Consider the following 17,213-nt stretch of genomic DNA (forward strand, 5'->3'; position numbering starts at 1 on the left):
TCGAAAGCGCTGTGTTGTAGCACTCTTATACAGCGGTGGTCACTGTGGTGCATCAGCAATAAATACGTGAAATACATACGGATTACAGTGCATTCCTTTTTCGTAGCTATTTGTAAGAATGGTTCACGAGAACAGACCGAACTAATTGAAGAACTTTAAATAAAAACCTGCATACTCAGAGCCCTCGACAACACATGATCAGACACACGCTGATATGTGTGGTTTCTGGATAAATCATGCAATAAACATTGACAATAATGTAGAATAAGCAGTTTTAGTTTGTTATCTCTAAACCACGTGGTCTTTCAGCCACCGAACCAGTCGACTTTCATTAGAAGCAGTCATGTTTCCAGACACCGTCTTCACAAAGGTAGCCACAATCTCGGACACTATTTGTGACTCTGTATAATATGTCACTGACAGGCTGACAGGCTCATTGTTAGTACAGCGATAAGTGAGAAAAGCAAGTCAGAAAATGCAAATATATACATGCTAGATTAAATACTTAACACTTAGTGGCGTTTTTTCAGGGGCTAAAAAATAATTCAAATAGACTTGTTATTAAGAAGATGATTGGAGCTATCGAGTCACGTTACCTTTATGCTATCAAATGTTAAAAAAGACATAGAGATGGGTAGAGGTAGGAGGGGCAGCGTGAAAGTGGAGTCTCGTTCAAAGCAGTAAAGCTGATTCTACTGACAGCATCAGAGGGCTCTTTTTGGACAAAAAGGAATCAGACTGTACTGTTTCAGTCACACTAACCTTTTGAGACAAAGAAGAACATTTATTTTAAAAAAAGAGTTCTAAAACTGAACACGGGACAGGTTGGTTACTCACAGTGTCTCTAGTGACAATCTCGGACAGGTATGGGACTTCAGAAGCACTGAGAATATCTTTTATCCACCAACCTGCCTTGACCTCTTAACATTCACAGAGCTGCGAAGCGTTCAGGAAACCCTAACAGTGACAATCTACAGTCACTCGTTTCTTCTCAACTTGTAAAAAAAAAACAACAACCAAAAAGTGAAAGCAGGGTAGTGGAAATAAAGATTTCACTGTACTTTTCTTCAAGACTGCTGGATTTGAGTATCTTCTGGACCGTAGACATTTTACAATATACTATAATATAAAACCCTTCAAGCCTGCAGTCGATATCTACTTTGTTAGGCACAATAAATAGGCCCCTGTGGTATTAAGGTTCAGAGTGACCAATGACTCAGAACAATTCTGATGTCTGAGTGCAGCTTATGCACCAGCATAAATCTATATTAACCACAAATAATTTAGGTCTCAAATATATACTCATATATACTCTACTACTCTATACTCAATCCAGTAAACATCTACTACACCATTGTAATATACATTTTAATGTATGTACAAGAAATCAGAAAGTGTGTAAGCATTTTTACAGCCTGATTGAGAAGAATCCTCAAGCACAGATCGGTCCACTCGACACGCGTGTTTGAAAGAATCGGATCCAGTTTCTGCTGCCTTGACTTTTGCTTCTGCTCTGTAAACACTATTTACAGTCTTAGAAAATACACTAAGATGCCTGATTTTACAAACCGTATGATGACACTATGTACATTCGGGCAACAACAAAGCGAGTTATTATGTAACATCATCCGAGGATCCCTTGAGAAGTCTCTCACTTTACATCATGTCAGTCCACAAACACCCATGAGCCAGATTGCCTTCATAATTCTTCCGTAGTGGTAATCAATGATCACTACACTGTACATACAAAAAGTTGGATTGTGGAAACACAGTAAACATCATGGTATGAGTTGGTGCACTTCTACAGATTGTGCTGCTGCTGCTGCTGATGATGATGAGATAAAGTTGGCTGTGTCTCTTGCAAAAATTCACAGACACAACCGCTGTATAGCATCTGTAACTTTAGTGAGTAAACCGGAGAGGCGTGTTTCAGTTTGGCTCTTATGTTAAGGCAAAAATGTTTGGCACTTAGTTTGTACAAATTATTTGATATTTCAAAAATAATTCAGATTTCATCTTCACCATTTCAGGGGCTCTAATGGAAAGGGGTGTCCTCAGCTGATCACAACTAGTCTCAGTCGGCTGAAGTGATCCGAAGAGTATTTTTGAAACAGAAATGTTGATGGATGAAGTTTGGTTGAGTATTAAACATCCTAAGATACACTTTTTTTATATTCTCAAATTAGTTCTTATGGTGCCTTTTATGGTGCCAAAACAGCAACAGCACTTGATTTTCTACCCTGACACCCAGCTGTGTGTGGTGGTCTTCACTCCGTGGGGGAAACCTTGTTGGGTCACCATCGGATCAAAGTTGAAGTCCAGAGAGTCCCCGTCCATCAGAGTGTCATGGAGAACCGTCTCCATGTCAAACTCAAACTTCTCGATGGACATGTCGTCCAGGTCGCTGGGCAGCTTCTCCTGGTGCAAGGGCTGTGGCAGGCCTGGTCGGCCGTATCCGTTGGTGTTGAGAGGGCAGAAGCCCCCAGGCATACCCGCACTGAGGTGGCTGGAGAGGCCGTAAGGCATCTGCATCGGGCTTTTAGCTATAGGCAAACGCGTGGTGCCCCCGCTGTGGCTCAGGGACATGAGCAAGCGGCCATTCATAGCTGGTGACGTGGCCTGGGCCTGGCTGTGCACATTGTGGGGGTGAGTGTGAGAGAGACCGTGCAGGTGACCATTCCCTCCTCCCATGTGTTTGGCTGCATGCTGGCTGCTGCTGTATGGCGGCAGCATGCAGCCCCCACTGGACTGAGACACCACAGTGTCCACTGACGGCATGAGCTCTCCGTGCTGGTCTGTATCTGACGTCAGCAGCTCCTTCAGAAGCCCCGCGGGGCAGCTGTACTGGCCCATACCGGGCCCGAAGCTGGGCTTACTCTCGGTCAATGTCTGCATCGGCATTGACGACAGTGTGTTCATTCCTGCTTGGCCGTACACACACTTGCGGTACTCCTGCTGAGGATGAGCGACCATGCTGGGGGAGCTGTAAGAGGGGTACCCAGGGCTCGGCTGCATCATCGGAGAGGGGGAGGACTGGGAGGAGCCAGGGGTCGTCGCCCCTCCTCCAACCTGAGAGTTGTTGGGCGAGAGCAGGTTCAGATTGTCCAGAAGGTTCTCCATGACATTCTCCGAACTGTGTCCCAGAGAGCCTGTCATCTCTGTGAGACTGGGCAGCGTGGCTGTCATCTTGGCCCCGGGGGCTCCTGGGTAGCCCATATGCACGTCTGCCTCCACAAGGTCATCCTCAGGCATGAAGGGGGAGAGGCGGCCGCTTAGAGTGCTGGCGTTGGAGCTGGTCCGAGGCCTGAAGCTGTTCCATGCATCAAAGTCGTCGTTGCTGTGGGAGTTGGGGCTGCCAGGCCACTTGGAGTAGGAGCCTGGGCTGTCTGCGCCTCCGTCAGGGCCGCCCTGCAGGGACAGCTGTGGGGAGACAGGGACACTCTCAGTGTACCAATAGGCATATGGTATGTGCCAGAGACAGTCAGTGTAACATATGCTTTGGGCAGAAACCACTGGCAATAAAACACAGGGTTTAATGGTACTAAAAATATAATACAAAAGTATTCTTGCTAATAAATATTGTATCAATAATGTGACAATATTACAGACATGACGACTTAAAGAAACAATAAGAAAAAAGTTAGAGGTGTGCATATGACTACGTAAACACATTGAATCATTCAGAGTTCAATTTCTTCTCCTCTAGGATAATTATTAAGTCCAAAATATTTTATTTTTTAATTGTAATGTAGCCAGTAAAACCAAGAAAAGACCAATTTTGGCTTAGAATATTACCCATATCCCATATGATGTCTGGTCTTTATCATGATGCATTATGTTGACATATCAACCAGCTCTTTAAAAACCAAAATGATATTTGATAATAATTGATGAAAACACTCTAATCAACATTGAGCCACCCACTGACCTTTTATTTGAAAGATAGACAAATAGTGTAGAGACAATTGAGATAAAAGAAAATCTTGGCATGGTTCAAAAATGTAATATCAGCGATGTCGGAGCAAAAAAAGCATTAGATGTTTGTTTTTTTTTTAATTCATGTACCTTCTTCTTTGCTGCTCTCCCTCTGCTCTTGGTGAACTTGCTGTTGTTGTCCATGGAGGCTGCCCTGCGTCGCGGGGACTTGCCGCTTTTCCCGCCCTCCGGGTTTAGCATCCACCACGAGCTCTTCCCCGTCCCCTCATTCTGGACGCGAATAAAGCGGCTGTGCAGCGACAGGTTGTGTCTGATGGAGTTCTGGAGGAGAGAGAGAAAGAGGGAAGCTGGGTGAGGAGCAGACAAACAAAGAGATTTGCGTTTGCCCTTTTCCCAGAAACCCCTCCGATCTGCTTTTTGCACACAAGTGCAAATCCATCCGTACAGGTGGTTGTCTTTTAAAAACACGCCTGGCTTCAGCTGAATTACACAGGAGAAAGAGGAGATTTGTTTTAGGTACTCAACAATCTAATGCCATGTGCATTTCAAAGAAATGCATGTGCACAAACACACACACACACACACACACACACACACACACACACACACACACACACACACACACACATACACACACACACACACATATTTGATTTTTTTCTTTGTCTATGTGAGCTACCTTAATGTTAGCCATGTAATATGCTGTAATATATACATTTGTTTTCAAGATATTTTTCTATTTGCTTGGTTTGTTATTGTTTTTTTTTATTTTAATTTAAATTTTTGAGTCTTTTTTGTTATTTAGTTCTGTAAGCAGATATTGTTGTATTTATTTTGTTTTCTTTTATTTATTTTTTAACGTCATGAAATGTTTTAATATTGTCTGATGAAATGTTGTTTTGGACCCCAGGAAGACTAGCTGGTCGTCACGGCCAGGGGTTTTCAAACTTTTTGTGTGCGGACCACTATTTGTAATCAAGAATCATCACCTCATAATACACATAATAAAATATGCCTACACACAGTCCTACTTGAATTAATCCGCACCGCTTAATAGGCCAACTTTAAGAAAGTTTACTGCACACAACGGCTGCCACATATTTAATTAATTTATTTATTTACTCAAGCGCCCGAGGGCATAATCACGTTCATTTGAAAAACAGGCTTATTTCCATAGCAATGGAGTATTAAATCTATACGGTAATAAGAACACTTGGATATAGTCAAAATTTCAAAACCTCGCCTATTTTAGTAATCACACAATAACAATTTAATTTAAATTTAAATTGTATATCAATATACATATTCTTAATGTTTATGGGAATTTCCTGGTAAGATGAAGGTTAAAAAACAATTATTTTATACTTTATTTTGTTTTTCCACGGACCACCTGCAGTACCCTAACGGGCCACTAGTGGTCCACGGACCACAGTTTGGGAATGACTGGTCTAGGCGTCAACTAATGGGGATCCTTATAATAAATAAAAATACACACACACACACACATACTAGATCTCAAAAATTAATTTCATGAGCAATACATCCTGAACAGAACTACAGTAAGGGTTACACTGCAGACACTCTTATCTCCAAACATACTGTAGATGTGGGCCTTTATTTCCTTCACAAAAACAGAAGGGCCCATTGTAAAACACTCACATTCCACCTGACTACGTGTCTTGTCTGAACCAGCACAGAATCAAAGGGAGGAAACAGACTAATCTTTCCTCCTTACAGACACATTAATACAGCGCTCTAACGTTGCTTAGTGACACCCCCAGTGGAAAAACTATTTTTTGTGCAGGAAGCTAGTGAAGCATTATTAAAACACGGCAAACAAGAGGGGGAATATTGGGCAAATGTCTGCTAAGCAAACCAGAGAACGTGAGACACTGTTTCTGTCCTACTTTACTGGAACCACTGTACTGTACCGGGGCACTTCAGACTTGATTTTGTTTTATAGCCTGTTATGATTTCTAAATGAACTCTAAATCAACCCAAACTGTTATTGAAGTGACCATTCACCCTCAGAGAATAATCTACACTCTGGCTCTATATCGTTTTGTGTCCGGGCCACAACATGAAGTAATGAGCCTTGGCCAGACGTTACTGTGCATGCGTAAAGCTTGTTGTTTCGGAAGAAGAGGCTGGAACTCCCAGCACACACACAGACACACACACACACACACACACACACACACATGCAGAGCTTAGCGTGCAGAGTGGCTAACGTCATCAAGCCTGTTCCTGCTGTGAGTCACTGCTTCACATCTGGTTCACAGTCTTCACCTCTGCTTCTCCTCATCTCTTCCATCTCTTCTCATTCTTGAATCTTGTTTTTGTCGATTTTTTTCCAGCAATTTTTTGGATGTTTTCGTCGTTTTTCTCCAGCAATTTTTTGTTGCTATTTCCGAAATTTTTTGACGATTTTTTGGATGTTTTTGTCGATTTTTTCCAGAATTTTATTTTTATGTTTTTGTCGAATTTTTCCAGCGATTTCTTTGTCGTTTTGTTTCCAGCGATTTTTTTGATATTTTTGTCGATTTCTTTCTCACGTTTTTGAAGCTTTTTACAACATTTATGTCACTTTTTTTTCAACGTTCTTTTGTCATTTTCAATTTTCATTTTGATCAAATTAAATAAAACACCCAAATTCAGAAAGCAGTAGTGAACTGATCATTTATTTTACTTGTGAAGAGTAATGGTTGGTTTATTTTCTTTGACAATTTGGTTGAAAGAAATCCAACATTTCTGAAATGGAAACTTTTTTTTAAAAAATGGGTCAAATTTGACCCGAGGACAACAGGAGGGTTAAAACACTGCATCCTACATTTTCCAAAATGCAACTAAATTCCGTCTTTTATTAGACCCTCACCGACTCCTAAATGCCAACATCTTTCAAACGCCACAGCCCCAGTTTGTAACGATGGCTTTTAGTTTAAAATTGTATGTCTTGAGCCCAAGCTGAGATAACTCTGATGATGTCATAGTGGTGTCATCATATTTTATCAAACTTTGAAAAGCTCCCACCAGGGCCACAGAAGATTGATTGAGATTGAGTGTTTGAGTAGGACCCCTCGTGATAAGTGAACCGACCTCCATGAGTAAAATTGGTGGAATCCCCCTTTAGTCGTTTATCAGAAGTGTTGCTGACAAACTTCCAGACAATCAATTGATCAATTAAGTGACTAATCTGCTCTATCAAATACTCCAGCCACAACACCCTATTTCCTTTTCCTGTTTAACATTTAACATCTCCTTCTCTGTATCTACTTCTCCTTCTCTCAGCCTCTTTCCTCTCCTCCCTGAAGGACCTGAGGCGCTCGGGCTCACGAATGAATAAAATGCTGAATCAAATGACCTGACTGCCTCAGCCAGTAGTCTCAGGCTAGTTTGCATGATCTGAGGACCGTGACAGCCCTTCCCTGATTAGCCTAGCAAATGCTCCCCCCCCCCACCAGTCCTCCTCGTGCACATCGGTAGCTATGACAAAATGCGAGGAGTAAAGTCTGGTCATGAGCCTCTTTTTCCCATGACCGCTAAGAGTGCTGGTAATTTCAGCTGTGCTGCAACAAAGAATGACTGCAATGTGAGTGCAGACGCCGGGATGTCCTGTTACAGCCCTATAGCTCCCTGCTGAAACTCACAGCTTAAGTGTCCACTTTGGAGGATCTAGTTTCTCTTTTGGCTTATTTCACAGTCAATATGCTGGGTGCTGTGGTGATGGAGAACATTTGAAAAAAAAAGAAATAATGTCTTGGCGCAAGAGGGGGAGTACAAGTGAAGGGTCATAAAAACTGCTCTGATGGGAAATACCAAAACTCGGCAGAACTCGGCGTGCTGTGTGGGGAGTGTGGCTGAGGGTGTCTGGGCCAATGGAAAAGCCTTGTCTCCCACTGTGTGTGTGTGTGTATGTGTGTGTGTGTGTGTGTGTGAGAGTGTGTGAGAGAGAGAGAGCCAGCCCATGTTTTTAGTGTAATGGCAACACGACAAACAGCAGCGCAGTATGGGTTTGATTTTGTTGCTCTCTTCACTGCAGCCAGTGATATTGTGGTTTCAATACACACGCGATATGGGATGAACACACACGCATGAACACACAGTCAGACATTTAGTGAAACAAACACACACACACACACACACACACACACACACACACACAAGGACATGCATATATGAATCAAAAACAGTAGACACATGGCTTGCTACATTTGTTAATGTACTTATTTTACTTGTTTTATAGATAGATAGATAGATAGATAGATAGATAGATAGATAGATAGATAGACTTCGTTAATCCCAAACTGGGGAACCAGAACACCTTAAACATATACAGAGGGAATAAAAACAAACCTATACATACATAGTATATGCTACTTTGTACATATATATGTATGTATATGTCTACTTTGTTTGTATATATGTATTTTTTATGTATGTATATGTGCATGTATATGTCTATACATACATATATACATGTATGTATGTATGTCTATGTCTATACATACATATATACATGTATATACATGTCTATGTATACATATATACATGTTTATATGTATGTCTATGTCTATACATACATATATACATGTATATACTGTATGTAAATACATACTTTTTCTTTTGGATCCAGCGACTGTATGTGACACTGAATTATCTCTGGCCGCATTACACAGGAATCTTAACATTCCAGCTAATCACTGTGTGCAAAGTTCAATCGTAATCAGAGCCAACTTGTTAGTATCTCTTAGGAAACAGTTTAGGCAGGATTCCCAGCCAGGCAGCCATTACAATCAACATTCCTCAGCAAGGTTACAAAACCCGCGATTTCACAGAAGTGAACTCTGATAACCGTTGCTCGAGGACGGTTATATCTTGTGTTGTATAAAAATATGACAATAACACCGTCCAATGTCAAAAGTGAGTTTCTGTTTCTTCCCACAAAAAAATGCAACAAATTAATGGAGACAGCTTTGGAAAAGAAAGAAAAGATTGTGCAAAGACAGAGTATCCTGCAAAATGATATCAACACATCCAATGTTACTTGCAATTATTACATAGTTAATGTGAAAAAAAAACACCTTTTTGTTGCACTGAGGAATCATACTAATCATAATAAATGTTGTAATGTTATGAAAGCAGGCCTGACATAACTGTAACTCTGATGGCTAGCTCATGTAGCAAGAGATAAGAAAAAGACTTTTCTCTGTTGTGCCTGAACCCGCCGCGAGATGCACCAACTTTCGTTCTCCGAGTCAACAGAACAGATCGGTGCTGGCAAAACACGAGGAAGTGACCACATGAAAGAGGACTGTGACAGGAAACAGAGCTGACTTCCTGCCTCACAGGAAACACAGCGGTCGTGAGGCAGAGAAAAAGGCATGGAATGCGAAGCCGCAACGCCGTGAGGCAAGTGGACATTGCAAATGTAGCTTTCGGCCCCCTTCTCTAACCCCACCCCACCACTGCCAGAGAGTTTATGTTTAGCAACTGGCACGAATCCCTGATGTCACACTATATTTATTAAATGAAAGTAATGTTGTGGTGCCGTTGTCGTGTGACTGCTGAAACGTTTAACTGGATACGTCATGACTCAACAAGTGGCTGTAGTGTGGACGTCTGGATGTGCGTGCACGTGCGTGTGCGTGTGTGTGTGTGTGTGTGTGTGTGTGTGTGTATGTGTGTGTGTGTGTGTGAGCAGGAGAATGTGTTTTGAGTGTAGGCTATTTAAGAAATAGAGAAAGAGGGGTGTGTATGTGTGTGTGTGACAGAGTGGGAATGGATCAGTAAAGAACACACTGTGCTGGTCTGAACTCCCTCACTGGCAGCACTACTGAAAGGCCACAGTGTTTGCTACTTCACCCTCTCCTCCTCTCCGCCTCTTTATTTCTCCTCTCCTTTCCCTCTTTTTGTATTCTCCTTCTTACTTTTTTTTTTTAGAGCTTTATTAAAGTTTTACAAAATACAAGTTATAACTAGACAAACAGTAGGCTACATATCATACCAGAAAAAATAAATAAAAATAATAATAATTATTAAACAATAATAGGGCTGCAACTAACGATTATTTTCATAGTCGATTAATCTGTCGATTATTTTCTCGTTTAATCGATTAGCTGTTTGATCTATAAAAATGTCAAAACATGGTGAAAAATGTGGATCAGTGTTTCCCAAAGCCTAAGAGGTCCTCAAATGTCTTGTTTTGTCCAAAACTCAAAGATATTCAGTTTACTGTCACAAAGGAGAGAAGAAACTAGAAGATATTCACATTTAACAAGCTGGAATCAGAGAAATCTTATTTTTTTTAATAAAAAAATGACTCAAACGATTAATCGATTATCAAAATAGTTGGAGATTAATTCAATAGTTGACAACTAATCGATTAATCGATTCATCGTTGCACCTCTAAACAATAACAAACTTAACTAATGAACAAACCAGTTCTAATGTGCAAAATACAGCACTTTATGAAGGACTCTCCTTCTTACCTTGTCTCCTCTCGCCTTATTCCTACTCCTTTCATCTCCCCTCCTCTGGTCTCCTTCTTTGTCCTTTCCTCTCCTTTCATCTTTGTGTTTCCTTCCCTCCTCTCCTTCTTCTGTCACCTCCTTCCAACTCCTACATCTCCTCATCTTGTGTCCTTCTCCTCTCATCTCATCCTGTTTCCTTTCTTATCACCTCCTCTCCCTCTCCTCTGTTTCCCTTCCTTCACTTCTACCCTATCCTGTGCTCTCCTCCTGTGTTTCCCCTGCAGACAGTAGCAAAGTTCCTGCAGAAAACTGGAGGCAGATCGATGCTGGCACACTGACCGAGGTGCTGACGCTCTCAGAGCTGCTCAAATGTCAACTCGTCTAAATGAAAAAATCCCCAGAAGAGCGCTACACCACCTACTTGCAGGGCTGCTTTGAATCAAGTGAAGCCACAAGTGAAACCTCAGCTGCAAAGCCCGTACAGCTATAGCTATAAAGCATTTGCAGCAATGCTCCCTCCTCACTGACTGAAAGCGTGCAGCAGGTACAAATTCACACGCCAAAAGCTCTCTGAGAAGTTTCACACACATGTACCAGAGATATGGAACCGATGAAAGTGAAAAAAATGTGGTTTCCCTGCACTATTTCCACTGAACTCATTTGAGAAACGGTGCTGTCCTGAACAGGCTTTTTCACCTTTCATTACCAATGTTTCAGGTTTAACCGTAGGTGTGTTTCAGCACTGTACCTAGCTATTTTCTGTGTAATCTGTCTGCGGCTGGGAGGAGGACAACCTATAGAGAGCCCTAAAGCTGTAGCTTGGTCATGTCTGGAGCTTTGTGCTGAGTCCGACTGAGTTAGAGCAATGGTTAAGACAGAAAAGCTGTAACCCTGTTATTAGCCTAACACCAGCTCAGCAGGTCTGCCCGCTTAACAACAACATGGAGCTGAGCACACAGCTCCAGGTGAGATGGTGGGGCCACAGGTGACGGGGAACTACCACTCACTGAGTACCACTCTACTCGCTAAGTCATCAAAAGGTACACTTGCGGCAAGGTTATTCCCCTCCGTGTCAGAGGCACTTAGTATTCTGTGATCCAGAGGCCGATTACAACTGATTCCAATAGATAATGAAATCAGGTTGGTTAAAGGAGGCATATTGTGGTGAACTGGCTGAGATCAAAGTGATAACACCTGCAGCCAGGGAAAGAGTAAGAAAGAGAGAAGAGGTAATAGTTGTTTTTATAGAGTAGGTTCTTCTTGGCTAAAGATACTATGAGTTGACCCAACTTCAAATAGGTTTTTGGAAAGCTGTTTTAAATCTTTCTAAACCCAATTACCTCAAAACGGCTATAAATCAAATGTAACTTGTTTTTAAGGTTGTTCTCTTTTTTTTGCTTTATTTTAGGGGGATTTCTGCCTGGTTGTTTAAATGGGGGGGTTTCTGATTTATTAGACACCAATGGTCAATAAAGACAAGATCAAAAGACTTGAATTGCAATTGCAAGTCTGCAGCTAAATTCCACCTTAATTTGCTGAATCACAGGATTTGCTGAGTCATAAGCTATTCATAGGATAGTCATAGTCATTGGTGTAATAGTTTAAGCAGGTATAGCTTGACAGTATTTATCTATAGGGTGATAGTTTTAGTCTTGTGTTTAATTGAAAAAGAAAGGACACTGTTTGGGCGTACTGATCTTCGCACATGCTCAGCTACATACAAGGAATCTGGCTCTCTCACACGCACACACACACACACACACACACACACACACACACACACACACACACACACACACACACACACACACGTAGTGCGTCTTACTATCTTTGTGGGGACCCGTCATTGACATAATGCATTCCCTAGCCCCTTACCCTAACCTTAACCATCACAACTAAATGCCTAACCTTAACCCTTACCCTCACCCTAACCATAACCCTAAAACCAAGTCTTAACCCTCAAACAGCCCTTTAAAGTTGTGGGGTCCAGCATTTTGGCCCCACAAAGCTGTCCAGACCCCACAAGTATACTGTATTCACGGTTTTTGGACCCCACAAATGTAGTTTAACAAGAACACACACACACACACACACACACACACACACACACACACACACACACACACAGAAAATAAAGCAATACACCTTCACATTACCACATTTCCCGAAGCAATCTACATAGACTGCGAAGACTTCATGTGTTTGCAGTTTGATAAGTTATCATCAGCACCAATTTTGAACTGACGAGTGATAATCACTGACCTATTTACTAAAGTCAATAAAGCAATGATCATAAAAGGCACTGGAAATAAAAAGCAGAGCAAAGGAAATGTAAAGCCTCGGGCCTTTTTATTATTATTTATACTCTCGGTTTCATTAAAACAGTCCGGAGAAAAGGAAATGATTGTTGTCATTAATGTTGCGTAGCAGCGAGCGCACAGCACATCGCCTCAGGTTTGACTAGTCAGGGAAGCATAAATGTGTCCAGTGATATAAAAATAAGTCTGTTTTGCCACAATTTATGTAAAAAAATAAATAAAAAAACCCAGATTAAAAATGGAACCTGACCCAGAGGGCATGGTTCGAACCAGAAATAGATCATTTCTGCCCTCGCCCTCCATCCGGGCCCCTTCCTAGTCTTCTTTTCCTCCCTTGTCCTTTTCACATGCTCCTCTGGGACATCATGCACGTACACTACTGGCCACAGCTGATCTCACACTCGTGTTGCAGCAAAAAGGCTTCCTTTCTCACCAGCTGACATCAACTTCCAATTATTCAATTTGGCAAAGAGAGGAGGCCTGGACACAGAGTGCTCAGTGTGCAGCTCCTTAAATTCACTTTTAGAGTTCTATGAGCCCAAGTAGCAGTCTATGACTTCCAGGAAAGTGCCTCTTCAAAATGGTCATTGTGAGATGCTGAGTTATACGACCATCATAAAGCGCAGATGGAAAGGCAGAAAACGCAAGTCATGCAGAAGCAAATCTGTCTGCAAATGTATTTACTGACGGCCTCTTGGCAGGATCTCCTTTTCACAATCCTCTGCAAGGAATCTGAGTGCACGCACACACACACACACACACACACACACACAGCTGAACTTGGAAGCCTGAGCGGATGATGATTGGTTAAGCTTAAGATTGATCGTTCTCACAGCCGCTGCAGACAATTGATAAATAGTCCGTAAGTGGTTTTGTGCATACGGTGAGAAACAGCAAAGCCACTGACACTCCAGGGTCTTTCATCGCCGTATGATAGTGTGAGACGAGTGGCGCAGTGGAGGGGCTATTAGCGAACTTCCTGCTGCATTGTATCCGCACAGGAAGAGCTGGCCAGTCCTGATACTGATCCCACTAAAGCCTCTGGTTTCTATGCAAAACACTGCAGAATGGGACCCTGGTAGGTGCAATGCAAAGGGACTAGCTGAAGCAAACAGTGGGTTCAAGAGCCACTACTTCCTACTCAGAACTCTGTAGTCTGACTGGGCAAAACAAGAGGAAAAAGGAAAGAAGGGGCCCTTGTCCAGGTAGGCTTTTCCAGCAGGATTACAATGGTGGATAAAGCTCTTACTGTACATCTTAGTAACAGTTCCCCACTTATGATTTGCCCTCATTATGGATGCAAGCAAACAGAACTTGGTGAGAGAATAATACATCATCTGCCGTTTCCTCTGGTTTGGCCAAGGTCTGACATTTGGACAAATCACTCCAAAAGAAAACTTGGCTTACATTCAAACTTTAAACAATATATTATTATTATATTATAACCAACAAGTCAAACAGAACATTTGTAAGAACATTTTATGTTTCTTGGGCTACAAACCTTAAAAACCCAATCTGTTTTTTGCTCTTCCCCTTTTCCATTTCACTAGGCCAATAAGAAAAGGATGACAAGTTGCCTACAGCCAATTATATGGTAATTAACATCTGCAAGAATAATGCAGGAGCATTGTTGGCATCAGTGGTAAAGCTATGAAGTAATTTCTAAAAAAATAATACCGAATTCATGTTTGCTGATTGGTTCTCTTTTCAAGCTCTTAATATGTTTCAGCTCAGTAAGATAAAAATCAAATCAAATCTCGTTTTACTTCATAACAATGGCCAAGTTGTCAATTTAAATTAGCATTTAGTTGCTCTAAAGCACTGTTGTTGAAGAAATGTGGACTTATTGCCTGCTGTCTTATCACAGCTGGATCATTTATTGAGTTTTAATGTCATTGCATTGTGAAGATACATGATCATTTCATGTTAGCATTTTACAAATGTCTGCTACACAGCAAACTGCAAATAAAAACTAATAAAATAAGTTATTGAACGTTTTGTTTTAGCCCTCAACTGAAACATCAACTGCTTTTAAAGGAACACGCCGACTTATTGGGACTTTGTCTTATTCCCCGTATCCCCCAGAGTTAGATAAGTCCATACATACCCTTCTCATCTCTGTGCGTGTCGTAACTCTGTCTGACGCCCCCACCGCTAGCCTAGCTTAGCACAGATCCTGGAGGTAACCGGCTCCATCTGGCCTACTGTAGAGCTGAAGATCGTTGCCCGAACCCGACGGGACCTGACGGGTTCGGTCTTAATTTCTATCATTTTACACGGGCCCGTGCCAGGTTGCGTGGTAAATGAGTGGTCAGGTGATGCGTTTCGATTAGTGCGAAAATGGATGCTGAGGAGGTGAAACGGAGGTTGGCCTCTGGAGGACTTATTTTATTCTCTTTGTTCCAACTTCCAAGTGGCCGATAGTCTACGTTAGTCATGAATAAATGATGTTAAAGCATGTATAAAGGACTCATTCTTGACAAAAGACAAAAGAGCTGTGTGCGTGCGGCGCAGTCTCTTTTTTCTTTCTCTCCCTTTTCCGCCGAGTGGTGCGTGTGCCCGCTCGCAGTGTGAAGTGCATGTCCGCGCTATTCTCCGACATGCGCTCTAATCACTGCTGATAGATGTACTTGTCGGGCTCAATAAGTGACAAAATAACGCCAACATTTTCCTATTTACACGTTGTGATTTGTATAGTCACAGCGTGTACAAATAATAAGGTCACATGAGACACAGCCATCTTCTAACAGTATACATATTGGGAACTATATTCTCAGCAAGGCGAAGCACTGCTACTCTCTGCTCCACACCACGGGGCTTCTCAGGTGCAAGCAAATCACTCCGCCCAAGTTTTCTCTGAAAGAAATTGTGATTTAATGCTATAAAATAGTGTTATAATGGTTACTGCCCTTGTGTCATCTGCAAGGCCCATAAATGTTGGCTGCCTTGGTGAGACAGGGACTCACTGACTGATGATTAACATTACATTTTGTATTTTCTTCTGACTATTCATATGTTGTTTCCGATAAGTGCAACTATAATACTTTTAGAATAATGTCCCAGCAGCGTGTTAACGTGCTGAGTTCTCTCCTGTGCTCGCTGATTTCCTGACTCAGAATTAAGCAGCACACAGCTCATGTGTACAGACAGGGACCGGGTTGTGCTGGCTAAGCTTACCATGCTGAAATATGTGCATGTGTTGCTATGTGCAACACAATGTGAGTCTGTAAATGCACAGAGCTGTGTCTGTGGAGCGGGGATATTTTTCGCCTCTGATCAGCAGAGCGGCTGGGTTGGGCTGCTGCCTGCTCGGCCTGGATAAAGATGCAGTGTGTAGACCACTGCTGGGTGCCTGTGTGGCGGCCTACGTCCAAAGGCCTGACCCACCGCGCGAGGGTGGGTGGAGTGTTTGGGGGGTTATATTGTACACGCCTGTTACCCCAGTTCAACCTGGCAAACACGGGGATATCCCCGAGCTGTTTTCATGGTGGGATGTTGATTCCGACAATAAATCTCCATTTGTTTGCAGAGTTGAGAGGATTTCTCATTGGTACACTTCTTTTCTGTGTGGTTTTATTACACTGTAAAGCACTGACTAAATAAGTGCACCTCTAAACTGTCTTTATGAAAAAATGCTATATACAAACAATGTTTGTAATGAATAAAAATAGTAAAATACAAGAAAAACGTCTCTTAAACGCCATGATTCCTGTTGTCACCAAAATGTCACCAAAATAATAAAATATAAAACATTTTTTAGATTATTTTTTAGGCCTTTATTTGACAGGACAGCTGAAGACATGAAAGGGGAGAGAGAGGGGGAAATGACATGCAGCAAAGGGCCGCGGGTCGGAGTCGAACCCGGGCCCGCTGCGTCGAGGAATAAACAGTAAAAAACCGATATGCTTCAGGGAAGCAGGAGGATTTTCAAGTTCTGTTGTTTCTCCATCATCACCGACTCCAGCAGTGGCCATGGTGTCTGGAAAAGTCAAGCTGCAGGCTACAGGTACATTACGCTGTGCCTTCAGCTGGATGCTACCAGCCAGTATGCTAACATTACCCTGTGTCTTTAGCTGCATGCTACCAGCCGGTAAGCTACACTGTGTCTGTTGTTTTCTTTGTACGTGCGCAAGTAGGCGAGGTTGGAGAGAGAAAAAAATACTTGGGGGATTGCCGATCCTGCTTTTGATTTTGATTTAAAATGGAAATTGTGTCATGCCTAGCATATTGTCAATAATATTACCAAATGTGAGATGGATACTAATATAATGGCCTCAGTCTGAAGTCACAAAATAACCATGCTATTTTTCCAAGAAAAACATTTCTTTGAAACAGGCTTCTTACCTTTCCTTTAAACTCTCCGATATGCACAATGTCCCTGAAGCAGTCTGTACGTAGGGCTCTAATGCACTTACCTGTTTGCCGTTTCTAAAACGAGCATGACTCATCCTCTGCCACAAAAGAAAAAAATGAAAAGAAACCTCATGAC

General features: G+C 42.0%; 1 protein-coding gene across 1 annotated transcript in view; it reads right to left on the bottom strand.

Moving 5' to 3' along the window:
* Nucleotides 1–528: 528 nt before the first annotated feature.
* Nucleotides 529–17,213, bottom strand: part of foxo1a (forkhead box O1 a) — a 32,732-nt gene continuing 16,047 nt past the window's right edge. The window contains exons 2-3 of the mRNA XM_031297490.2: nucleotides 4,066–4,257; nucleotides 529–3,420 (exon numbers count right to left, since the gene is read on the bottom strand). Of these exons, the coding sequence (XP_031153350.1) occupies nucleotides 2,236–3,420; nucleotides 4,066–4,257 (1,377 nt within the window). The 3' untranslated portion in view covers nucleotides 529–2,235. The remainder of the gene's footprint in view (nucleotides 3,421–4,065; nucleotides 4,258–17,213) is intronic.

The sequence above is a fragment of the Sander lucioperca genome, chromosome 5 (assembly GCF_008315115.2).
Source record: "Sander lucioperca isolate FBNREF2018 chromosome 5, SLUC_FBN_1.2, whole genome shotgun sequence".
Lineage (NCBI taxonomy): Eukaryota > Metazoa > Chordata > Actinopteri > Perciformes > Percidae > Sander > Sander lucioperca.